Genomic DNA, 27,621 nt, shown 5'->3' on the forward strand with positions numbered 1-27,621 from the left:
TAATGTAATCAATTATTTATTTCATTTAGGGAAAATAAATTTTTCTTTACATATATTCTTGAACTTTTCTTGTTACATGTAAAACTAACGTGTTCACTGATGTAAATTAATATAAATAATCTTAATATTACAAAAGAATATGATTTATAATCTAGGATCACTTCAGAAATATAGAATATTTTCTTATGTTAATATTATAATATCTCTGGATACTTTTAAAGACATTAAGTTAATAAAAAGACATCTTCTATCCTTTCACCGTTTTACAGGACTGTTACAAGAAAGAAAAAAAGATTGTCCTAATAACAAAATTCAAATTATAGCTTATCTATCTTACAATTAAGGGGCTAAATCCTAGTTAATTATCTGTGCTTGTGTGACAAAGAAAGAATCATTTCTTCTTTCTATACTTCTCCTTTGCCACCAACTAACCCACGAAATTCAACACTCGGGATCATTAGCATGTTTTTCATTTAAAATATTTCGTCAACATATTCAGATTCATTTTAATAGAATTAGAAAATAGGAAAATGCCTTTGAGTTAAGAAGGATTATTTTATAATATGGTTCATCTCTCTGGCAATTTTGCTTAAAAGAGACTAGGCAATACCTTTTTTGTTTGTTTTCAATATTCAATTAATGTTTTTAGTTTTTTATTTTTTTTTTAGTAAGTAAAAATAGCATTACATATCTAGTGGAAAAAAGTCACTTGTTTCCTTTTCTTCATGCTCACCTTTTAAGCTACACTTTCCTATACTTTTAGGAAAGTAATCACTCTCAGGCTTGTAAGATGTTCTACTATCAAGAGGGTTGGGAGTGTTGAGAATGTGATTCCAGGGCACATTCGTTTCTCCTCACTGCACTGATAGTCCTATGCACCTTAAAGACAATGATAACGTGCAAAACAAAGAGCACGACTGCATATATGGTGTCCACGCCTCCAGAAATTTATATGGAACTAGAAATATTCTGTGTACTTGTGTACACTTTCTTCTTATATCTTCTTTGGCTAAGTCAGCTAGCCAATGACTGTTAGCATCACGAGCAAAACTGTCAATATTATATATGCGTGTCCTGAAAGTTAAAAGAAAAAGTTAAAATCAACATGCTTGTATTTACTGGTGATAAACTCTAATTTTCTATTTACTATGTGATAAACCATAAATGAGTTAATCGGGTGATTTGGGATACCACACAAATGCAAAATTAGTAAGTTATGGAATACAGACAACCTTACCAGTATAGTTAGAGATTAGTAGCTATAGCAACACAAACTAAAATATGACACTTAACTTTTTAGTTTTGGACATTAAGTGGCCAAATTACAATCAATTAAGATACTTTCAGATTAAAAATCAATGAGAAAGTTTTGTCAAAAGAAGACACCTAGAAAGCTTCACTGATACATTAACGTGAATAATTTTGTGTAACAACATAAGAGATATCTTATAAGATCCGTAAACAGGACTTTAAAAAGCTACCTTAAAACAAATTTTAGTATTTCATAAACTCTGGAAACTCTAAAAGCCATCAAGTAAAAAGAAGAAATGAATACAATGTAAGCCAATCATCTCACGAAGCAAATAGTCATAATGAGGGCGTTCCTGTTCGGAAGCCCTAAGTATCAACCTTTTGTTTTTTTTCCCAAATATTTGTGGCATTGCTAACATCTAATCATTACAATAAACTGAGTACAAAACACAAAATGAGAGCATGCTGAAGAGTCAAGAATTGAAGACGTCATGCTGAGAGGTTTAATATGTTAGTCATTCATGCAACAAAGAAAAACAGAGCTGACAATAATAGAGGTTTAAGTCTCTATTATCCTTTTAACAATCACAGATAAATCCTGAGGCAACTGTATTGACGGACATTTTGCAAGACGCAGAAATGTGATGTTATAGAACCAGATACCTTTTATAATTTACCAAGTCTTACTTCTGAGGCATCAGGAGTCACAGTTAAATTATGACACATGGCATTTTGTGCTTTGTTGTCCTCATGAGTGTAATAGGAGCTGAACAGCAGAGAAGGAAAACACTAACTGAATTACCTAATTTGAATTTGAATTAAAAAGCAATACCAGCATTTTCCTACAACCACATCGTTTTTTTTTATATATAAACTAAAATTTATCATACAAGTTCAACACTTCTAAAAGAAGTAAAAAATCCTTTGATAGGCAAACACAAAGGATCACCAGGTGAAGAGGGTATATTATCACCTTTACACTCATTAACTCTTTCCCCGTCCTCATTAAGAGCAAAATTTTAATTTAGTCAATATGAAATCAGGAGAATAACCAGGAATGTACAAAGTTAGCTCTTACCCTGAAATGCTTATATTTACTTCCCAAGTAAGGCAAGTGGAGCATTTTTTTCAGTGCATGTGAAAAAGGCAAATTCTTAGTACTTTGCACAAATTTCCTCTTATTCAGAAACAGAGGAATTAGGTTTACTGCAAACATCAATAAAATTCTAAACAAATACTTCCTCCTTCTGTTTCAGCACTTTTCATACTATTAAAAATATCATGGCCAATTATTTTACCAAAGAATGTAAAGAAACTGATGACAGCCGAGAGCTAGCTAGCAAGCACCCTATAAACTCATTACTTTCCCCCCCCCTCACCTACGGAGCCCCAAAGCCCTGGCTTTGGAAGGTAAATTCATCATGCTCTAATCCATAATGAGGGCAGGAACAAATGCAAGGAAGTACATAAAATGGGTGGTTTACTTTTTCTTCCAGAGTAGTTTTGCTGAGGCACCTATACCAACTCATTTTATATGACTGAGAATTCTGTACGTTTTGGCTGGGCTCTAAACCACATTCTTAGAAAGTTTCTGAAACGTCTAAGAGAAAGTCATACCGTGTTTCCCGAAAATAAGATCTAGCCAGACAATCAGCTCTAATGCATCTTTTGGAGCAAAAATTAATATAAGACCCGTTCTCATTTTACTATAATATAAGACCTGGTCTAATATAATATAATACCGGGGCTTATATTAATTTTTGCTCCAAAAGATGCATTAGAGCTAATTAGGGTTTCCAGGTGGGAATTCCCGCCCGTTCTCGGGAATTTTTTTCGCTTTCCCATTCTGGAATCCTTGAGAAAAGTTGGTCGGGAAATTGGGAAAATCGGCTCCTTAAACCCAGGTGGTTGGTAGTATCGGCTGTCACTTTGTGGAAACGATTCATCATGCAGAACAGAAAACAGTTTGTATCTTGGGATTCGGGAACAGGAAAGCGAAAAAAATTCCTGAGAACGGATGGCAATTCCCTCATGGAAACCCTAGAGCTGATTGTCCGGCTAGGTCTTATTTTCGGGGAAATACGGTATGTTACTACATTTGCTATTATAGCCTCTAGACTACTTCATTGGCAGTAAACAAATATCTGTAAAAACTATTAAAAAAAAACAGAACCTAATGATCAAACATTTTTACTAAAAGACTGAACCCTTTAGAGATTTAAAAAGCATTCACATATTTTAGCTTATAATAGGCTTAAGTAAAATTGTTAATTTAAGGAGAAAGGAAAGTTATATAGAGCAAAAAGTAGACAGCTCACCCAAAGAATTAAAACCAGCAGTTAAGTAACAGCATTAAAACATAGTTGCTCTTAATTAATGAAAATATAGGAATTAAGACAGTTTAGAAATAACTCAAGTTTATATGAACTCCATAATTCGTTTTCTGAACAGTAAAATCTGTAAGATAACAGTAGGGGATCAATTTAAGTAATCCTGTTTGTCTACAGAGCATGTCAGGGTCAACCATGGCATTATACTTAATATATACTGGGGGTGCCAAAAAAAATGTATACACATTTTAAGAGCTGTTATCTATGCTCAAGCAGTAGTTCGCCATAATCAGAAGTGTCTGGACGCCGATGGTAACCACTTTGAGCACCTCTTGTAATTGCAGGAGTCAAAGGTGACTTGTATTCATCTTTTGTAATCAGTATATATTGAGTATTACAATTTTAATAGTTTTTTTCCTTTCTTAAAATGTGTATACAGTTTTTTGGCACCCTCTGTCTATTTATATTCAATGCAGATCATATGTTTCGAATAATAGCAATTTTTTTCTTATGTGTTACTATATTACCATCTAAGGCTTGCCATATGCCAAGCAATGTTCTAACCTCTTTACAGGTGGCAACTCATTTGATCCTTACTGTATGAGAAAACTGAGGCATAGAGAAGTTTAGTTGCTCACAGTCACGTGGCACCTAAACAGTAGACCCAGGATCGAACCAAACAGCCAGGTTCCAGAACCTACCCTATTAACCATTGGGCTATTTTGGGCTAGATTGGCCTGTACTAATAAATACAATTCAGAAAAAGGCCTAAGCACAGGCAATTTAACAATATGTTAGAAGTTGGCTTTTCCTAGATTTCTTTGATTTGGTATAACACACATATACTATCATAAATTGTACTAAGGAAAAAGGTGAGTTGATTAATAGATTGCAAAGGGAGACTTGGGCTTTCAAATCATTTTCCTTTGAACTGTTGTTAATGTCCTTGAATATATTCAGAAATTTGAAAACACACACAAAGTCTATTCATACAAGGTAGTAATTTCAGACAAAAGAAATAAAGAGATAGCATATTGAAAAATACAGTTAAGCTAAGAAAGTTATCTACTCATGATATAGTATCAAGTTTTATTGGAAAGAAGCTAAGGATAAATGTTTTAAATCATTAGAATTTCTGCTCACCCTGATTTTCCATAGTCCCAGAAAATTCTGACTAGAATTAGGGTACCAATTATTATAGTACCAGCAACAAGTCCTTGAGGGGAAAAATTTGGTAACACAGTTAACATAAATATGAGCAATTACATGTACAGAGTAATTTCACAATAACAAACATACTGGTTATGAGGCAAGTTAAAGAAAATATAGAAGACAAGAATTATATTTTGTATATGGTTTCCTCATGTTACAAGTTTGAGAGTAAAAAATGCATGTTATTTATCCGTAATCCTGTTTTCTCAGGTAAAATGAAATAAAATATTTAAAATGAAGTATCACAATGATCAAATAAAATTTGTTGGACAGGTTTTAAAAGATTCTAAAGTGTTTCAATGCCACTATGCACAATTTTAAAAGCTTTGCTGATTGATTTTCATATACCGTATGTATTTCCTCCTCACTTCACTCTCCAATGGCCTTGAACTCTACTTTTGATCTGTCTACAAAGGAAATTAGAGATGACACTAGAAAAGCAAACTGAAGCTAATGTGTCTAATAGGTATATTTGGTTCCAAATCAGCAAATATAAATGTCACACAATTGCACTATCATAAGGACACATGATTTTAAAAACAAAAACAAAAACAAACAACAGAAAAATCTGTTTCCACCACAGGTAAGTTTTTACAGTATTTTACCCAATCAATTTATTTAACTGATGCCCTACCACCTTGCCAGAAGCTTGGAAAGACTGTATTCATAAAATAAATTATGGTTCTTCAAAATTTTTAGTTTCTTTTCCTTTGACCATGTCCCATTAACCTCACCATTTTCTACTGCTACAAAAACACTCCATTTTCTATTTGAATGATAAATATAGAAATTTAAAAGTGATCCAAACTACTTAGATGACAGAAGTAAAAGCGTATTTCTAGAACACTGGTCCATGCATACATGTAAATCTATAAGAAAGTGTGTGAAGGTGGATGGTTTAACAGAAAACCAGAGTAAAATATAGAAATATGAGAAACATAAGTCTACATAAATGATTCCTTAGTAAATTAATAAGGGAGTATTATCTCCCAAATTGGAAACAAAAAAACTTTAAGTTATGAAGGCAATAGTTTATGAAGTCAAAATTCACTTGGTATCTATAGGAAACCATCCCAAAAGTGAATCAGTGTCAATTTAATATTTATGCAACTTGGGATAAATGAAACTGTAAATTTTGAATTAAATTATGATTATGATTCCATGTTCTTAGTCACTAACTGAAGAGACTCTGAGGTAGGAAAAGTACATAATTTTAAAAATGGTTTTCTCCAAGTGAAAGAGATATTTTAGTAATGTCCCCCAATGTAGAATTATTTTTACATACTGTTTAAAATGTTGCAAAGCAATTTTCCACCTATTATCTCATTTGGTCGCCTCCAATAACTAGCACAGTGCTTGGCAAATAATAGAAAGTGCTTAGGAAATATTTATTAAATTCATGGAATGATGTTCTTTTTGCAGACAAGAAAACTAAGAGCACTAAAATATAGAGTATCATCTTCATTTCTGAAGAACCCAAGTCAGAATTCTACCTACAAGATCTGGTGTTAATTAAATGATGCTTGTCTCCTTTTCTGAAGAAGTGTGTGTTCACCTAGTCACTTCAAAAGGTATCACTTATATCTAATCAGGTAGAAATGCAGTCCATGTGCTATGAGAAACTAAGCAAGTTGTAGGGAGGTTTTGTTCTCCCTTCTAACCTTATTTAACATAACAGAGTAAAGGGACTGAGGTCGGTGGATAGGTGATTTCACACTGGAAAGAGACTTTTGCAGAAGAAAAATGAATGTGCTTGAGTAAACATTATATTTTCAGACTTATAAGTCAGGTTCCACTTCCTCAGCAACATGTATAGGACCCTTTAAGTGTCTTGCTATTATCACTGGATTTTCTGTGCCTCTGTTATTTCTTCAAATTTTTAATATAAGGGAAATTCACACACTTCCCTTTTCCGACTAAACAGATCACAGAAAAATTACATGATTACCTAACTTCTTAACTCTGAATAACAGGTAGGTAATTGAAGTCACTTTATAATGGGATTTAAGTTTGTCGTGCATAGACAGGTAATAAGATACAGTGAAGGCCCTTTATCAGCATCACATTCATTTCAAATCCCCACTTGTGATTCAAGACTCTTCAAAGTACACTTGAATTTGGGCTAGTGTGTAATACATGCTATATTCTGGTAGGCAGAAAGCATTAGGAAATAAGGATCTATGTTTAAAGGATACAGAAAATGTATTTTAGATTTTTCACTGAGTATTCTCTTTTTTTTATTTAATATTCCTTTAATTGAACTTTTAATTTCCATAAGGGACTTAGGAATGTCACAATACCAGATTTAAGCAATGGAGGGGGGAGAAGCAATACTTGTAAAGAATCTGGACTATGTTAATTGTCAAATTTGAGTTGTGCAGTTTCTTATCCTCTACTAGGACAAGAATCTTTCTAGACTTGCAAGTACCCAGTTCTGGAAAAACTAGTCATCTGCCTTTATTAAAGCACCTAATAGATGTGACCTTGGGCACGTTCTAAATCTTGCCAAGCCACAGTTCTCTCAGATGAAAAATGGGACATAATTATATTATAAGATTGTGTGAAAAGTTAATAAAATGTCTAAAAAATGTCTGAAATTTTTTTTTAAAGGGGAGAAGGCGATATAAAAAAAAAAGATAGAGAAAACACTGTTAATAGAACCAGCAGAAGAATATCTTTAAAATTCACAATACAGGCTTCACTTACATGGCAAATAAGGAAATTCTGAGAAGATTAGTCCGTTTCTCTTTCTTAGCAGAATTAAATGGGAAAAAATTCAACTACTTTGAAAGTTATAATGTTATCTGTGTTATTTACTTACACTGCAGTATAATCAATAAAAGCAATTTCCTTGCAGTGGAGTTTGCTTCTTTAAAATGAGAAAAGTGACCTGATTTACACAATAAATTTTATTGTCATATGTGTGATTTAAGAGGAAAGGAACTCCTCTTTATTTCTGAGCACAAGTTAGAATTACAACTAACCTTGAAGAAAAGTTTCTGGGAAATCACATAGTGTATACCTCAAGAATTTCAGAGAAAATAGTAAGTATTTCAGATCTTCATTGAATACCGCTGAGCAGATGAGAACAAGCTCATCTATTACACTCATCACAACAACCAAAATGTCATGAACATTATATCACTAAATCATGGGATTTGCATTTAGAACACATTTATTTCTATTTAAAATATAGAATGAACGAATTGAATTCCAACTGTATGAATCTTTCAAGATAAATCTTTCAGCTTAAGGGAGGTTTATTCAAAATATAAAAGAACTATAATAAATAATAATAAAAGAATAATTTAAAAATACCTGCTTTCAGTGATATAGTCCTTTGGCTAATTCATGTATGCATAAGATAGGAGATTGCAGATTACAAGGACGTAATTTTAAAATATACATTTTTTGTAAGAGTGCATCTTCTATTGGATATTTTTATCAACATGTAAATTTAACGGTTCTTCTTAACAAAGATTTCTCTTACCATATTCTTTAGGAGTTTATTAATCTTGTCAATGTATAATGTCAAATAATATATTTATGGGCAAAAAAAAAAGGACTGCACCAAATACGAAAAGAAATTATAACATAGATATGTTTTGGGCCTCACACCTACAGCAACGGAATATATTTTAATGATAACTTTGCTTTAAATCACTGACAGGGAAGGGAAAAGGAAGAGGATATAATCAAAGGTAGAACTCTATTTTATCTGGGGTAGGACAGAAATGTAGAAATGGTCAAGAAGTAGTTTATGATTAATTATAAAATATCTGAGGATAAAAACTATATTAATAACATTCTTCTTTTTATGGTTCTTCATCCCTAGAATGACTCACTGAGACAGTAGGCACTCAATTGATTGATTGGCCCAATGATTTTAAGTTTTCCTAACATTACCTTGGAGTAAGAACATGGTTGGAAACACTTAGGAACGTACCAAGTACCTAATGGTGTCCACGAAACAAGGTGATAAAATGCATTTACCTGTTTTCTCTTTTGCACCCAGAAACACCACTTTTTAATAGTTTTCCTAAGACAGTTAAAAGACAATATTCTCTTCCAGAAATATGGATTGTACATCCAACAATGAAGACAATGTCTTTTAAATTCCAGAAAGCCAGACTTACCAGATGCAATGGTGCTGACCCCTAAAGAAAAGCAAAAAAAGAATTACAAAAATAAAAATGTTAAAGAATCATTGATTTGCTAGCAGTTTTATACATATATATACATACACACACACACATATATATATACAAACTGTACTTAAAAGTTCAAAAGTCATTCAGATTTCCATAACCAAAAGAAATAATTATATTTATGAAAACAATTATATATTATGCACAATCAAATAACACACACACCAGTGCCTATATCTATTCAACAGAGTCAACACTATAAAAACATAAGACACAACAGTTACATGAATACTGAAACAAACACCATGTAAATGATTATGTTATTTAATGACAAGAAACAAGATCAAAAGCTTAAATAGTAACTGCTGATCCAATCCTATGATCAAGAAACTATCAGAAACTGAAGTCTCTTTCAACTCTATCTAGTCTATGAAGACTCTATCAAAACTTAAATTACCATATCAGGTTATTTACTTACATCGTTCAATGACTATGAATGAGGCATTGCAAAACAGCTTCACTTTCAGATAAATATAGAGGTTGCCAAAAGAAATGTATACACATTTTAAGAAAGGAAAAAAGTGTATTAAAATTGTAATACAGTGAATGATGCTAGCATTCCTTTGATTAACGCCATCTTTTGAGTAAACGTCATACTACACATTGCTACGTAATTCAATTCAACTTCAAAAAGTAGTACATAGAAAACATCTCTTAAAATGTGTATATATTTTTTGGCACCTCCGGTATATTTATAATAAATAAATTGCTCTCTTAAGTGGTGAACAAATTTACTCAATGTACCATGGAGAATAGGAAATATTGCATAGCAGAAAAAGCATAGAATCTGGAGACAGCAAACATGTTTAAACCCCAATTTTGTCCCTATTAACTATGCATTGTATATGAATCATATAAGTTAATCTCTGAGCCTCTAATTTATCATCTATAAAATGAAACTTATTTTGCAAGGTTGCTGTAAGGACAAAAGGAGATTTGACTTTGAGTGGTGAATACACAATGCAATATACAGATGATGTATTATAGGATTGTATTATTGGTTAATATTATTAACCAATAATATTAACCAATGTCACCCCAATAAATTTAATTTAAAAAAAATTTTAAAGCAGTGGTATGATATTTAAAGAATAAATTAATTGCAAATAAAAGACTTGATCCCAAGATCAGATGAGATCAAGCATGTTCAGGGCAGTACGGCCATACTAAAATTAACTCAAAATGGGTCAAAGACCTAAACATAAGACCTGAAACAATAAACTGCATAAAAAAAAAAGCATAGGTACTAAACTTATGGACCTCAGGTTCAGAGGTATTTTATGAATTTGACCTCAAAGGAAAGGGTAGTAAAAGCAAAAATAAATGTAAGGGACTATATCAAACTAAAAAGCTTCTGCACAGCAAAAGAAACCATCAACAAAACAAAGAGGCAACCAACTGAACGGGAAAAGATATTTGCAAACAACGCCTCTGATAAGGGGTTAATATCCAAAATATATAATGAACTCAACAACAAAAATTAAACAATCCAACTTAAAAAATGGGTAGAGGACTTGAATAGACAACTTCTCCCAAGAAGACATACAAATGGCCAACAGATATATGAAAAAATGCTCAACTTCACTAACTATTAGTAAAATGCAAATCAAAACCACAATGAGATATTACTTCACACCTGTTAGAAAGGAACCCTCAAACACTGCTGGTGGAAATGTAAATTGGTACAGCCACTATGGAAAACAGTATGGAGGTTCCTCAAAAAATTAAGACTAGAATTATCATATAACGCAGCAATTCCTCTTCTGGGCATCTACCCCAAAAATTTAAAAGCATTTGTCCGTAAAGATATATGTACCCCTGTGTTCATTACAGCATTATTCACAGTGGCCAAGACATGGAAACAACCAGTTTCCTTCAATGAATGACTGGATAAAGAAGATGTGGTGCATATACACAATGGAATACTACTCGTCCATAAGAAAAGATGGAATATTGCCATTTGCAACAACATGGATGGATCTTGAGATTATTATGCTAAGCGAAATAAGTCAGACAGGAAAAGTCAAGAACCATATGACTTCACTCATATGTGGAATATAAAACTGAAAGCAACAAAGGAACAAGACAAACAAAGAAACAAAAACTCATGGATACAGACAATAGTTCAGCGTTACTAGAGGGTAAGGAGTGGGGAGGTAGTGGAAGAGGGTAAAAAGGGTCAAATATATGGTGATGGAAGAACTGACTCTGGGTGGTGAACACACAATTTAATATACAAATGATGCTTTATATAAATGTACACTTGAAACCTATATAATTTTACTAACCAATGTCACCTCAATAAATTTAATAAAGAAGAAAAAACAAAGAAACTTGATCCCAAATATTGGTTGTATTTTTATCTTAACAATTGACTCAAGTTTAATTTAAAGGTGTTAAATTATCTTGTATTTTTTGCAGAAAAATATTTCAACAAAGTTAGCTCTATAACAAATTTACATAAAGTGAAACATTTCTCTTTGCCCTGCTATATTAAAAGTTGGGCATACTAAATCTAAAAATTTTAGGCCCCAAAATGTCTTAAAAATTTAAAAAGTCAGCGAACACATACAAGTGTTAAAATTAATGTTAAATTTAAATGTACAAACATAAGCCACAAAACCAATATTGAGTGCAAAAAGTCAAGGTAGAGAATAGAAATATGGCATGTTTATGTGAATTATAAAAAAATACAAAACAATGTTTTGCACTACTTATGGATACATACATGTGCCATAAGAATAGAAACATAGAAAGCTTGCACACTGCCTCAGGGCTTAATTGCCTTATGCCAAGAGAAATGGGAGTAGGGAAATGTGTAAAGGAACTTTAACAAAAATATCTATCATGGTTAAATTCTTATAAATATCCAAGTAACGGCAAAATAGGCTTCAAGGTAGCAATTATGAAATGTATGAAATCAGTATGAAAACATGGTAATAATGTGTAAAATTATTTTTAAAACCACAATTATTTGATGTCATTGAAAAGTGACCAAAACCGGGTAGAAATTGAAGTTCCCCTTTTAAAGAGAGGAACTAAATGAGGAGGGATTTTGAGTATTTGCGTGTATTTGGCCTTTTACCTAATGGAAGAAAGAAATATACAAAGAAATTTCAACAATAATATCTGTAATGTTTTAAGTTTTTAAGAACTATCTGGGTAATAGCAAAATAGACTTCAACATAGCAAATCTGGACAAAATATTAAAAAACAACAGTAACAATGGTTTGAAGGCCCTGGAGAACAAACTAATAAGTGTAGGCAGAGACTGATCAAAGCTGAGAGAACTGCATGGAATGACATTTTGCATATACTCATATGCAGCTGAGGGAAATACCTAGGCCATGTGGTATAACGAGCAGAAAGCCAGTCTTACTGGATTGAGAAGTCAGAGGATGAACAGAACATCTAGAAACTGAGGGGGCAAATCTGAGGGGCTACTAATGTTCTATTTCTTGAAATTTGTGGTGGTTACGCAAATACTTGTTTTAGAAAAGTTATTGAGCCGCACATGTATGTTTTATGCAGTTTTTCTGTATGTGTGTTGAGTTCAATGAAAATGTTAAAATGATTTTAAAAAAATTATTTGCTGGTTCAGTTCTATTGACATTTTCCAAGAAACCAAAAAAGTAAGTTATCTCTGTTGGAGAACAAGAATGTCTGTAAAAAGGGCTATATATTAGGCAAGTTGTGAGACAAAACAACATCCTGGTGGACTGGAGCACATGAATTAGTAAGAGGGGTTTCATAAGAGGGGTCTATGGCATATTTTATTCCACTTTTATAAAATAAGCTTTTATTTAAAGAGCCTTGTGTTAATATGAACTATTTCAGAGAACTCTGTGTTTTCAATTACTTAGATGCTCTATCTACCAAGTTAGCAACTTTAGGGAATCTGAGAGATCTTTTGGCATACTTGAGGGATGGGTATCTCTCAACCAACCAAACCCAGAAATCAACCTTAAGGAGGGTACATACTTGGTTCTTTAAAGGGTCTTGAAGAATTCAATGACTCCCTAAAGCTAATATAGAAAACAAAATTTCTTCACCAACTTTAATTTAGCATTATTTTTACGGGCCATACCTTTTTCTATATTATAGCAAAATGTTTCTTTTTTAAAGATTTGACGTAGCACAACTCAAGTCTGCCTCTGAAGAATGTCCAGACATTAGTATGAAAAAACTCAGGTTACAATAAATCACAGACTATTTAATTTTGAGATCCTGGTCAAGTTGAAATTTCCACCATAGCACATTAGATTCATACTCAGGAACCAGATCAATGTCAACTCACCTACAGAAAGGGTTCTTGGACGAAACGATGTGGTTCTCCTCGTAACAACTTGACTCTGTGTTGCTGTAATATGAGCAGAGGGCACTGTTTGTGTTGTACGTGGATGCTTAATCACTGGGTCATGTACAGCAGTGAACTTTTGTGTTACTGTGACTTGTGTAGCAGAAGTATTTGCAATGATGGGAGTCTGGGATGCTGGTGGGGTCTCTGTAGATAAAACATGTGATATAGGGGATGTTTTAGCTATTGTGGCTGAATCATTTGCTGTGATGGTTTTCTGAGGAGTTGATGAGGCTTCTTTAGCTGCAACATTTACAGAGGTGAGTTTCTGAAGAATTAGTGGGGCCTGTGTAGCAGTAGCATTTACTGTGATGGGTTTCTGAGGAGCTGATGGGGCTTCTGAAGCTGGAATATTTACTCTGGTGGGTTTCTGAGAAGTTGGTATGGCCTTTGTAGCAGAAGCATTTACTATGATGGGTTTCTGAGGAGTTGATGAGGCTTCTGTAGCTGAAATATATACTGTGGTGGGTTTCTGAGGAGTTGGTATGGCCTTTGTAGCAGAAGCATTTACTATGATGGGTTTCTGAGGAGTTGATGAGGCTTCTGTAGCTGAAATATATATTGTGGTGGGTTTCTGAGGAGTTGGTATGGCCTTTGTAGCAAGAGCATTTACTATGATGGGTTTCTGAGGAGTTGATGAGGCTTCTGTAGCTGAAATATATATTGTGGTGGGTTTCTGAGGAGTTGGTATGGCCTTTGTAGCAAGAGCATTTACTATGATGGGTTTCTGAGGAGTTGATGGGGCTTCAGTACCTGGAATATTTACTACGGTGGTTTTCTGAGGAGTTGGTGGGGCCTTGGAAGTTTGAGAACTTTCTGTGGAGGAAAAAAATGTTTTTAAAAATTAGCTAAATAATGCTGTCCAAAGTAAGATTTGGAACCAATCGCTTTCTCAATGACTCTTCTCTTTGCCCCCCCCACTACAAACACCTAAATATGACATTTAGGAAACTAAATATTATTGCGCATTTCCAAAGGAACTGAAACGTTACATTGTTTTTGCTTTTATATAATTTATACTGACAGAAAACTACACCAAAGTAGTACTGAGATATTTAAACTGTTTTCTGTGTGAAGAAAGAAAACCGAAATTAGATGTAGTGATCTCATTCTGTGACACACCCCAAATAAAGATGTTTTTTCTCATAAATTGTCTTCCTTTACTCATGCCAAGACTAAAGGACAGCAGGATGCAACCTTGGGACCAACACAGATAATCACAACATAATTACTTTTTCCAGAGTTTTCAGGATATGTTAGTGACCTTGGGAACTTGTTTTGTTTCACTTCTTTTTTAAAGTAATAAAGTCAATTGGAATAAAATAACTCCCTTTTTCTCCTCTTGAGCTCGTTACCAACTTTACATACATTAGTTTTGTTCCTCTTTGGATTTTAGGTCAGCTAACAAATATCTGAAGTGCAACTTCCGTTAAGATCCTACTCTCAGTTACACACAGAAAGATATATGTGGATTCTAAAGAACAAAATAAACAAACAAGCAAAATAGAAACAAACTCATAGATACAGAGAACATTTTGATGGTTGCCATATGAAAGGGGGGTTAGGGAGGCTGTGTGAAAAGGGGAAAGGGTTTAAGAAGTACAAATTGGTAGTTACGAAATAGTCACGGGGATGTGAAGTACAGCATAGGGAAAATAGTCAATATGGTAATAACTATGCATGGTGACAAATAGTACTGGACTTTCAGGGTGATCACTTCGTAAGTTATATAAAAATCTAATCACTATGTTGTACACCTGAGACTAATATAATATTATATGCCATTCTAATTGAAAATAAAACAATTATTTTAAAAAAGAGATCCTGTTCTGATAATAGCATAGTAAAATTTTAGGTTTTCAGTGCCTGTTTGACTCTGGGTTGCTTATACAACTCCCTCTTAAGGAAGCATTGAATCCTGCTTAAGACTGTTACACCACATGTTCTGTAATCCCTCTAAACTTCAGTTTTCTCATCAGTAAAATGAGCATAAAAACAGAGCAGATTTTATAACACTACTGTAAGGAAGGAGGGAAATAATTCAGTTATTTCACACAGTGTCTGCCCCTGAAACAACACGTTATATCATCCAATACTGCTACTGCCAGCACCATAAACATACATTCTGCTCTAGGCGCTCAGATGTCATTTGTTTCCTTTACCTAGCTCACAGGATACTACAAGGGATAACTCAAGTAAAATACTAGAAAGTAACATAGCACTTAGCAGGCACTCAAAAAATGAGTCAATGTTTCATGTACACTTGAAAAATTTTGCCATGTGTCCTTCTAGGACTCAATGCTCTTATCATCAATTTTTTAAAGTTTAATTGTTGTTCACATCTTCCATATTCTTATTACTGATTTTTGGTTGCTTGTTCTATTAGTTATTGAAAGAGATATGTGGAATTGTAGAACTATAATAGTGGATTGTTTATTTTTCTTTCTGTTCATTTTTGCTATATGTACAGACTGAAGCTATTTTTTTAAGTGCACATAGATTTCAGATTGTGATATATTTTTGTTGAACAGATCCCTTTATCATTATGAACTGTCTTATCTTAAAATGTACTTTGATATCAACAGAGTGCAACAGCTTTGTGTGTGTGTGTGTGTGTGTGTGTGTGTGGTACTTGTTTGCATAGTCTATTTTTCCATTCTTTACTTTCACCTATTCAGTGTTCTTATCATTAAACTGTGGCTCTTACAAACAGCAAATACTTAAGTTTTATTTTACTAATCTAATCTGACAATCTTAGGCAAATCACACATAATGTAATCACTGATATAGTTGGGTTTATATCAAACACCTCACTATTACTAGTTTTCCATTCCACCTATCTATTTTACTTTTCTTTTTGTTTCTCTCTTATTGCCTTTTGGATTAAATATTCATTATCATTCCTGTATTAGTTGGTGATTTATACATTCTTTTGCCATTATTTTCATGACAACCCTAGAGATTATAATATATATTAGACTGTAAGTCCATTATGCAAATTAACATTTTTACCACTTTTTAATACTGCTAAAACCTTGTAACTTTCAAATTCAAGTTACCTCTTTCTGCCTTTTGGTTTGTTGCTAGTGTACATTTGTATTCTACATGTAATTCAAACCCCACAAGACATTGCATTTATTCTTTTGTAAAGTCAGTATTCATTTTTCTTTGCCATTGTTCTTCATTTCCTCTTGCATTTTCATGTTTTACTTGGGATATTTTCATTCTACTTGAAGGATTTCCTTTAGTTTTTCATTTTGTATAGGTCTGGTCTGCTGGTGACAAGTTCCCTTAGTGCTTTTGTATGAGAACATCTTTATTTTGCATTCAGTTTTAAAGAATATGTTCACTGAGTATAGAATCTTAGGTGAGCAGTGATTATTTTTTATAGTATTTTAAAGATTTCTTATTAATGTCATTTGGCTTCCATAATTTTTGTTGAAAAGTCAGTGATCAGGTTTAGTGTTGTTCCTTTGACAATGTATGTTTTTGCATCTCGGTGCTTTTATTACTACTTTTGAGTTTCCAAACTTTTGTTATGAGGTACCTGGAAATGGTTTTATTTTTATTCTGCTTAGAGTCCTGAGAGCTTTGGGAATCTGTTGGTTGATGCATTTCATTAGTTTTGGAAAATTCACATTATCTTTTTGAATATTTCTTCTGTTCCTGCTTCTCTCTCTCTCTCTCTCTCTCTCTCTCTCTCTCCTCTTTTTCTAACATGTTTAATATGTCTGAAATATCTCAAACTTTTATCCTTATTTTAAATTCTTTTTACTCTTTGTGCTGCAGTGTGGGCATTTTTAATTAACCTCTACTCCAGTTCCTAATATTCTCTCCTGCTGTGTTCAAATCACTGTTAAACCTATCTATTGTGTTCTTAATTTCAGATACTATATTTTCCAGTTGTAGAATGCCTATTTTACTCCATTTTTATAGATCTGAATTCTCTATTGATGTTCTCTGTTTATCTTTTCCTTTAATGTCTTAAACATATTAATCACTTATTTTAAAGCCCTTGTCTGCTAATTCAGTTATCTGGATCTTCTTTATCTGGTTTGGTTTTCTTCTAATCTGGTTATGTTTTCTTGCTTCTTTCCATGTCTAATAATTTTTTTATTGTATGCCATACGTTGTATATAAAACATTTAGATGATATGATCTTCCAAAGAGACAGTCCCCTTTTCTGGTAGGCAGATTGGTTTGCGGTGATCACATCCTCAGTCTATGAGGGATTGAGCTGGGTTACAGTCTTAGTGAGATTTTTTTCTACTTCTGCTCTTGCCTCTGCTCCTTGGGAATGACTCTTCTGGGCTTCTGATTGGCAGCCTGGTGGATCTTTGTTTCTTAAGCCCTGAGATACTATGGCAGATCCAGGTCTATCCTTCAGAAATCCTATAACCCAACAATCTAGCCTCCTTCCCCAAACAGCTTCAGAATGGACACAATACAATGTCTTAAGGGGGAGACTGGCTATATGCTTGATACAGGCTTGTTCTTCTGATGAGTATTTTTTGTCCAAATACCATAAGGTTCAGAGACATTTCATTTTGTACTTTGGAAGCTTTGGGCCTAGCTCCCCAATCTCACATGCAGCCCCAGAAATCAACAAATGACTCTTGGGAAAAACTGGTTCTGCATTTGAGGACCTCAATTTTCTGTGTATTATCCTAGCCCACCATAACCATTAAAGTTTCGCTGGTTTCTCTCTTTCCTGGCAGTGGTCTTTTATCTGGATCAAGATGGATCTTCAGTCCAGGGCATCTCAGAAGGGTTTGCCTTCAACCCCACCCCCAGGAATTTTGGTTTACTCAGTCCTAGTTGTTTTCACAGCCATATCTTATGCTTTTAAAAATATTATTTAGAAAAGAATCTACCCAGATTTTATAGTTACTGTAATGAAAGCACTGACGTGCCATGACCTACTTAGCCACTACCATCGGGTTGTAAGCTCTAAATAACTGATGACTTAATAAAACAGAGGAAAATAAATATGAAGTGGATCAAATGGCCAAACAATCCAATTTAAAAAAGGGGCAGAGGAACTGAGTAGTCATTTCTCCAAAGAGTACATACAGATGTCCAACAGATATATGAAATGATGTTCAACATCACTAAATTATTAGGAAAATGCAAATTAAAACCACAATGAGATATCACTTCATACCTCTCAGGATGGCTATCATTGATAAACCAACCAATAATAAGTGTTGGAGAGGATGTGAAGGAAACCCTTGTACACTGTTGGTGGGATTGTAAATTGGTGCAGCCGCTATGGAAAACAGTACGGAGATTCCTCAAAAAAATAAAAATAGAGCTGTCATATGATCTAGCAATTCCACTTCTGGGTATTTATCTGAAGAAAAAAATAACTACTTTGAAAAGATAAATACACCCCTATGTTCATTGCCGCATTACTAGTAATAGCCAAGATATGGAAACAACCTAGATGTGCATCCACAGATGAATGAATAAAGAAGATATGGTGTATACACACACACACCATACACACAAAACACACACTGAAATATTACTCAGCAATAAAAAAGAATGAAATCTTGCCATTTGTGACAGCATGGATGGACCGTGAGTTAAGTGAAATAAGTCAGACAGAGAAAGACACAAGCCATATGATTTCATTTATATGTGGAATCTAAAAAACAAAAACAAAAAAGAAATGAATAAACAAAATAGAAACAAACCCATAAATATAGAGAACAAATTGATGGTTGCTAAAGGGAAGATAGGTGGGGGAGTGAGAATGATATTTTTTTTAATTTAAAATAAAAAATAAATTAAAAAGAAAGCTAATTCACTACAAACATGAGACATTATATGTATGTATGTATGTGTGTGTATATATGTATATATTTTCGTATATGTCATGTATGTGTGTATTTATTTATTTATATTTTACCACATATTTTCTACATCAGCGGTTCTTCCTTTTCTGGAAGTCATAGACCCCTCTGAAAATCTGATGAATAACTGTACCCCCCCAGATAAATGCAAAATGCATATGTACAACATTTTACATTCATTTCTCAGGGATTCCACAGAATTTCTGCAGCCCTTATATAGACCTAAGAGTAAAAATAAAAAATATATATAACCATCCATGTAAACTGCTTAGCTTTGCATTCAGGTGGCACGCCACCCCATTCTCCTTGGCCACCTTTGACTTTACAGTACAGTAGAGCTCTCTCAGCTCAGAGTCAAGCCTTTAGTACCTTTACGTGTTATAAACTGTCTATATACATAAGTGTTCTGTTGCCCTTGAATTATTCCACTGTCAATTTCAGTAGTTCTGCACAAAAACTTCTTTAAAAATATTTTGGAATATTTTAAATTAATAAAACTGGACAGTTATTTTTTTAAAAAAAGTAAGATTAAAACATGTTAAATATTTTGTTTTTAAAAATCAAAGACTGGAGGGGAGATGGGAAAGATGGTAAATGGTTTAAAAGCACAAATTAGTAGTCACAATATTGTTCCAGTGTCATGCAGGGAATCTGGTCCCGCTTCCCACATAAGAACTCAGGATATGGTGAGGCCAAAAAGGAACACCAATGGAGCCATAGATAGGGGAGTCACATCACTATATTCTTGCTGGTGGCTGGACTTGAGACACATGAAGCAAACATCTGCCAGAACCCCAACAAGGGGTCTTCCTGCACCCCAGTCTTGCTGGAGGCCGGGCGAGACACAGCGAGCAAAACATCTGCACAATCTGCTATTTGCTGTCCGCTTTTCTGCCTGCCAGCCAACCAACCAACCAACACAGCCACAGCAGTTATATCAGTGGCTCATTGGCTAACTGGTTACAGCTGACAGCCAACCAGTCACAGCTGATGACCATCTACTACCCGAGTCAGCACCTTTCCACGTGAGGCCGAGAGCCTGGAAACTGCTCTCTGGGACTCTGTCCCCACACATGGGGATGTGAAATACAGTTTGAAGAACATAATCAATAATGTTGTAAAGATTATGTAGGATGCCAGATGGGCACTGGACTTATTAGGGAGATCACTTCATAGAATGTGTAACTGCCTGACTACTAGCACTATATGCCTGAAGCTAAAGTTAAATAATATTGAATGTCAATTGTAATTAAATATATAGTATAGTATATATTTATAGTATATAGTATATCAATTGTAATTAAATTTATATATTTATAAAAGTATATATTTATAGTATATATATATACTATATATACTATATATAATACATATACTATATATGTATATATAATATATATACATATATATTTTATATATTTATAAAAGTATATATTTATAGTATATAGTATATATATAGTTTATACTATATACTATATATACTATACTATATATTTAATTATAATTGACATTCAATATACATATATATTATATATATGCTCACAGAATGTGGAGTACAGCATAGCGAATACAGTCAATGGAATTGTAACAGCTATATATGATGTCAGACAGGTACTAGACTTGGCGGGGGAATCACTTTGTGAGGGGTATAAATGTCTAACTGTTATATTGTTTTGTACACCTGAAACTAAAACAAAACAAAAAATCATTTTTCTAAATTCAGCATTATTAATGGGGGCTGCTTATAAATGCCTATTAAGTAATGGTACTATATTTGGAGCTTTGGATACAAGTGTTGTAAAACATGAATGCTAACTCTAAGACCAATTTATAGAAATACAGTAATGTGAAGTTTAATAAAGGGATATGACCTGTGAAACACATTGTTAGGCAATTTCATCATTGTATGAACATCCCAGAGTGCACGCACACAAAGCTAGATGGCATAGCCTCCTACACACCTAGGCTCCATTGTAATCTTATGGGACCACCGTCATATAAGGGGCCCATCATTGATTGAAATGCTTTATGCAGCACATGACTGCAATAAGATTTAGAACATATATGTAACACAAAAATTACAATTAACTGTGCATGTTGTATCTCAAACTGGTGCTAAAAAAAAGTAAAGGAGTTCAGTGGCAAAAGCAGGGCGGAGATTTTAGGGAGGAAACGGAACTTGAGCTTAACCCTAAGATGACCTTTCTTCAAAGACAGAGCAGAGAAGAGGGCATTGCTGTTCTTTCCATGGGGAAATGATGTCAAATGGAATGGCTGGGAAATTCAAGTGGCATACTTGGGAAATAGAAATAGATCATTTGGAGAGGGCATAAGATCTCAAAAGCCAGAATTACATTTTGATTTTTAGGATAAAAAGATTTTAGCATGTGCTGACTCACAGCCTTTTACTTAAAGTAAGTCTTACTGAGCAGCTGAATTTGTAAAGCATATACAAGCAGAGTTACTCCAGTTATATTATAAAAAGTGCCTCCCCCAGCAGTCACCCTGCTAAAAATCTCAATGAGTCCACATTGTCTAATGGCATGAAGTTGTTTTTTTTATTTTTTAAGCAGGAAAGTGATGTGATCATGTGAACATTAAATTATATTGCACTGAATGCCCTGAAGTACAGAGAATACTAGCAAATTTATAAATTACTTTTAGGTATTGCTTTGCAAGAAGCAAAAACAAGCTAATCTGATTTACACTAAACTAGGGTGTATGATGACTACACATATCACCATTAGTTCAATTCAAGCATTTTCTGAGCACCTAATACATACCAGGCATTGTTCTATAAATATAAATGCAAAACTGAATAAGATATTATTCCCGTGTCTTCAAATATAGTGGGGAAAAAGATTCAAAGAAGTAATTTCAATACAAAATAGTGAGTGTTATTACAGAGGCATGAACAGTGGTGTGGAAAGAGAGACAGTTAACCAGACTAGTAGGTCAGAAAGCTTTTAAAATGACTATCAGAGCAGACCCTGAATAAGAAAAAGGAAAACCCAACCAGCCAAGCAAAGATAGGACTGAAGGGCCTTTCAGGCAGAGGTAATAGTATAAGGAATGATGTGGGGGCATGAAGAAGCATTGAGGTCCATGGAAAACTACAGTAGTTTGTATAGTCAAGAGTATAAAGTATGAGGGCCAAACATGAGCGTGGAGAAGTAGGTAGATCATGACTAGCCTTGTACTTTATAATACGGAGTTTCAACTTTGTAAGTGATGAGGAGACATTAGTAAGCTCTAAGAAGGAAAGACAAGTCACGTTAGTGTTTCAAATGGATCACACTGGGTGGAGTATAGGTGAAACAACATCAATGGAGTGTAAGAATGAAGGCTGGAGGCCATTGTAATCAGTATCACCTTTGAACTCAGGCAAGTGGGATTCCTCCCCTAGCTCCCACACATTAAAATGCTGTGCTCTGGCTTCCTCTGGCTGTGCCTCTCTCTACTAGGTAAAGTATTTGCAGGGCTGAAGGGATGTGCTCAATGAGAGCTCCTCCCCCGCCCCATTCTAAATCATGCTTCAGGAACTGGCACCTGGAATTCCTGTGCCAGTGTGCCTTTCAAGGCCTGGAAGAAAGTGCCCTTTCTCCTGGTCCATATTCTTTAAAAAACATGGAGTACTTCACGAATTTGCATGTCTTTCTTGCATAGTGGCCATGCTAGTCTTCTCTGTATCATTCCAATTTTAGTATATGTGCTGCCGAAGGGAGCACATGGCCTATATTGTTGAGGATGGTCTATTCTGCTGATGTGCCTACCTAGCCCAAAGTTCAAAGGAGTTAGGGATAAAGGTCATACAGGACATGACGTGGGTGTATAAACCGATTTGTCCATTTATGTGCATCAGAGACCCCTCACAGTGCAAGAAGTGGGCACCTATTTGAGAACAGCTGGATCTTAGGCCAAGGACTTCCACATTTATTTTACCTGAGTGTTAGAAGAAATTAAGATAATAAATGACCAAGCACAATACAAACCACAGTTTGTTTTTAATCCTTTATCTCCACAGCTAATAAATTAAGGAGCATTATAAATAAAAGTCTTTAAATTAGCTAAGACACACATTAGAAGGTGAGGGTACTACAAATACATACTGCAAATAATTCTTAATGGGCAGAAAGTAATTTATCACTGATTATTCAGCCCCACAACCCGAGTGCTTAGACTCTTTCAGTCTTACCTTTGCATTCCGGCAATGGATCACTCCAATCAACTGTGTCTCCCACAATGATACAGTAACTAGAAGTTGGACCAATTAATTTGTACCTAAACAACGAGGGGAAGAGAAAAGTTGGTTCTCTTAAATTTTGCAGAATATCATCTTAAAATATTTACTATTCCAGTAGATGGAGACAAAAACAATAATTGGTCAGAGTTCGTATGGCAGTTTAAAGAAAAAGAAATTAAATTTAAAAAGGTGACATCCAAAGGATAAAAAAGCATAAAACATGCAAAACATTTTTTATTGGGGTGGGGCACATGTTAGAAAATATTAAAGCATTTTAAAATTAGATGCTTGAATATTTTATATTTCTGAGTTCTAAAAGATCGATAAAGGCTTCCTAGAACAATAGAAAGTACTTATATTTAAAGGGTTCGAAGTACTCCCAGATTCAATATTAATTATATTAATGATCCAAACAGCTATGTTTAGTACAGAAGACAAGTGATACTGATATTTCTATGTTATGAAAAATGGACACAGAGTAAAATATCATAATTCAATTTGCAGATATTAAATGAGAAATGAACATGAAGTTTTCAGCAGCGTCTGAGACACTGATGATACCCAGTGACAGAGTTCCTTTTCTCCACACAAATAACTGGTAAAAGATTTGAGCCAGAATAGTATTTTCACAGTAGGAATAAACATTTTTAAACCATGATATTTTAAAACAGGTTGTTTGAATATAGGAAAAAACATATGCAAATTTATTATTTAGGTAAATGACAGATTGCTTTCATATTCAACACCTGGATTTAAGTTCTGCAACTATCATCAACATATTACAAGTTTTTCCTTTACTAATCACATTTAGAAGTTTATAATGAATCACGTATATACTGAAAGCTAAGAATTGAGAGAATTTAATTGTATAAGAAATCTTCCTTTCTTGCCATATTTTACTAAATTTAACTGTGATGAGGTCATGGGAAAAATCTTTGAATAAAGGGGTAGTTTTATTGCTATTAGCTTATAAACACTTGCCACAAATCTAAAAACTTCCATCATACATCCTAATTTGTTTTTTCATTTGTTAAGTATAGTATTTAGTATATCAAAACTTACCCTGTATTACATGAGAAGATGATGGATGCGCCAAATAATATGTCAGTTGTTATATTAATATAACCATTTATTATTTTTCCAGGATTAGGACACGATTTTTCTAGAAAAGAATACAAATTTCTTTTTTTCATTAAAGTATCAGGCACATCTATACAAATTCATCATCCAAATCATTGATAATCTCTTATTCTTAGACTTTTTAAGTCCTACATTCATTTGATAAGTTTCAAAACAAGCAACATATGTAGAATATGTACTTATTTCATTTACGGTAATCTTTAAATGTGAAATCTATGAGTAAATTAATATTCCTATCTCACAAGTATTTAGGTTGCCTGATTTAAAATAAAATGACTCTAATGGTTCTTTTAAGAATCATTCTAAGGAGAACAGGTATACACAGACTTCCAAAATGAATGAAGCAATACTATTTCCTCAAACACCATCAGATTAAGAATACTCTTTATACTCACTGTTACAAAATTCATCTGGTTTGGACCACGTGAAATTCTGAAGGCAAGTTGCTTTTCCTGATAGGGAATGATTCCTTGTGTAACCCAAACGGCACTCATATTCCACAACGCAACCCTCTGGGAAATAACTCATTCTGTTATAAGGCTGTTTCAGAGCTGCAAAGAGTAGCCTAGTTGGAACATCACAGCTACCTAAAAGTATTAACAAAAGCAACAACAAAAAAATAGTATCACTTTATAACTTATATTTAATTACTTTGAATTATCTGGTCCTTACATTACCCCTTTTTCTGTATTTCTTTGTACATATTTGGTACTTAACAATATTAACATCATTATGGCATTTAAAGTGTATCAAGTGTGTTCACATATATGTTTTCATTTTCTAATTACTAGAGAACCGTGAAGTAGATTTGGTACATACATGTCACTATGCCCACAGTTCTGGCCACTGACTCAATAAATACCCATGCCCCATGCAGCACAGGGGTAGTTGAGAACCAATATTTACAGATTCCTGGGGTAATGTCCTGGACAACAACAATAATAGTAACGATTCTATCTAATATTTATTGAATATTTCAAAATGTTTTACACATATAAATTCATTTAATCCCCACAACAACCCATGGGGACAGGATCAAATGAGCCAGTGTGTACATAAAAGTATTTACAAATTTTAAATATCTGGGCAAATATGAATTTACAGAGGCCTGGCATAGTGGAAAGGGTTTTGGATTTATAATCAAAAGACTCAAGTTTGAACCCTGGCTTTTCTGCATAAGAGCTGCTGATCTCAAGGAAGTTATTTAACTTCTGAGGGCCTGTTTCCTCAACTGTAAAATTAGGATGAGCCCCTATTCCCCGCGCTGAGTTACCTGGAGGATTAGAAGAAGTAATATATGAGAAGGGTTATAAACGCTGAGACATGATATACATACAAAGGTTTATGTACTTCAACCGACTGTCTTCTATCACAGATGTTTAAAACGTTAAAGCTGATTTCACGCATGGTTTCAAAAAATACTTGTGGCAGTTTCTATATTTACTGTGGCTTCCATTGCTCCAACTTCTTCAAAGGCAGGAAACAAGTCTTATCTTTATACCTACTTGTATATGTAAAAGCTATGCATAGATTTTTAAGTAAACATCGAGACATTTTTGAAATGCCATCACAGAGTTGTATTTGGTAAATACTAATTAAAAAATGAAATTTAAGAGAATAGAGCACCTATGTTATGTGTCCCAAAGTAATTGCCAAACATATTCATATATAATTTACTCCCTAAACAACAGTCGCTATCGTTTATTTTCTCTGTTAGTCAGTTCAGGAGGTACAGTGTTGGGGGGTGGAGGTGGGGCGAACCTGTTAATGGAGAAGCAGGACCTAGTCGATGAACTAATGATTATCAATTACCTGAAGTATGAAGTGCCAACAAGTATACCCTGGGATTTACTAATGCTAGAAAATGATCAGTTATAAGTCACTCCGAAGAGGGATAAATTTTAACAAGACACATTTCATTCCCATAATTTTTGTAAAAAGAAATGAAGAACTTACGATTACAAAACTCTGCAATGTCCGACCATGTACTGCCCGTAAGACAGATCACTGCGTCTTTCTTGCCAGGAATTTTTACAAAATCTTTATTACATTTGTATGTTACTGTGCTTTTTTCAGGAAAACTTGTACGACCTTCCAAAGCTGGCTTGGCATTAGGTACATCTGGGGGAAGGCTGCAGTCACCTAGGGTGAAAAAACCGGGAACTGAAGGAACAACCACTTTTCCATTCATTGCAGCACTGCTTTCCCAAGGCGAACAAGGGAAGCAGCAATGGCCTGAGATGTACTTGTAACATTTCCATCCAGTGCAGAACTGACATACCAAGAACTTGCTAGGCTTCCTGCCTTGTCAATTAATTTCAAGACTAAAGTAAGTCGAGAATAAATCCGTCCCCTTCATTATTCTTTTTAAAGTGGTTTAGTATTTATCTCTGCCTAGATACTGTTGTTAGGCACGCAACAAAGACAGACGCCCCTTGGAATATTACACCTGGAGGGAATGGGCAAACCTGGAGCGCTGTGTGCTGCACACGACTGGACTCTGCTTGGAGGCGAGGGAGGTCAGCTATTTTGCCTCCCACCCTTAAAGAGATAATTGGAGGTTTGAGAATTCACTCCGAGCCCTGCCTTTTGGCTTCCGCATGTTTGGCTGTTCTGCATACTGAGCGGTGCTTCCTCAATTCTCCACGCCTCACTCCTAAACCATGCCAGCTGGTCCGCCACAGCAAGACCCGCAATTGCTGGTTAGCAGCGGAGATCCTCTTCCGGTCCCAGGGATCCTGCCAGTAGGAGCTCTGAGTCTTAAATGTAGCGATTAAGGGTAATTACGGATGCCCACAGGTTCCCAGACTTCTCGGTTGTCACGGAGACTGACTCAGGCCCTCCCACTCAGCCCAGGCTTCCCCCGCGGCGCTCGTGCCCATCCCCCACTCACTCCGCACAGCCTGTGGACACAGCAGCAGTAGCACGGTCAGCCCGCGGAGCAGGCGCGACACTGCGCCGGCGCCCAGCCACGCCGGACTCATAGCGCGGGAACCAGAATCGCGCTCCCGGACTCCGCGGC

General features: G+C 34.5%; 1 protein-coding gene and 1 non-coding gene across 3 annotated transcripts; both read right to left on the reverse strand.

Annotated features, from left to right (window-relative positions):
* CD55 (CD55 molecule (Cromer blood group)) lies at positions 1–27,621 on the reverse strand. Of its 2 annotated transcripts, none has more exons than XM_074322087.1 (11): positions 27,493–27,621; positions 26,556–26,741; positions 24,995–25,186; positions 24,522–24,621; positions 23,412–23,497; positions 14,112–14,174; positions 13,299–13,361; positions 8,930–8,950; positions 4,725–4,797; positions 1,915–2,017; positions 1–1,074 (listed from the first exon to the last, which is right to left on the reverse strand). In XM_074322087.1, the coding sequence occupies exons 1-10, from the start codon at positions 27,581–27,583 to the stop codon at positions 1,918–1,920; spliced, it is 975 nt and encodes a 324-aa protein (XP_074178188.1). In that variant the 5' UTR covers positions 27,584–27,621; the 3' UTR covers positions 1–1,074; positions 1,915–1,917. The 2 variants fall into 2 exon arrangements, with proteins under 2 accessions (XP_074178188.1, XP_074178187.1); XM_074322086.1 differs by having other exon boundaries at positions 13,299–13,505.
* On the reverse strand, positions 22,838–22,944 carry LOC141569405 (U6 spliceosomal RNA). Its single transcript, XR_012493017.1, has one exon. It is a non-coding gene; the product is annotated as a U6 spliceosomal RNA (small nuclear RNA).

This window comes from Rhinolophus sinicus, linkage group LG17, assembly GCF_036562045.2.
Source record: "Rhinolophus sinicus isolate RSC01 linkage group LG17, ASM3656204v1, whole genome shotgun sequence".
Lineage (NCBI taxonomy): Eukaryota > Metazoa > Chordata > Mammalia > Chiroptera > Rhinolophidae > Rhinolophus > Rhinolophus sinicus.

Bases quoted from the DNA above. Each gene is read 5' to 3' on its own strand.
- CD55 (XM_074322086.1), bottom strand. From the start codon at position 27,583: ATGAGTCCGGCGTGGCTGGGCGCCGGCGCAGTGTCGCGCCTGCTCCGC. The intron at 26,742-27,492 runs GTGAGTGGGGGA...TTTTCACCCTAG, and splicing joins GTGTCCACAGGCTGTGCGGA to GTGACTGCAGCCTTCCCCCA. The intron at 14,175-23,411 runs GTAAGACTGAAA...TTTCCTCCACAG, and splicing joins TCCATTGCCGGAATGCAAAG to AAAGTTCTCAAACTTCCAAG.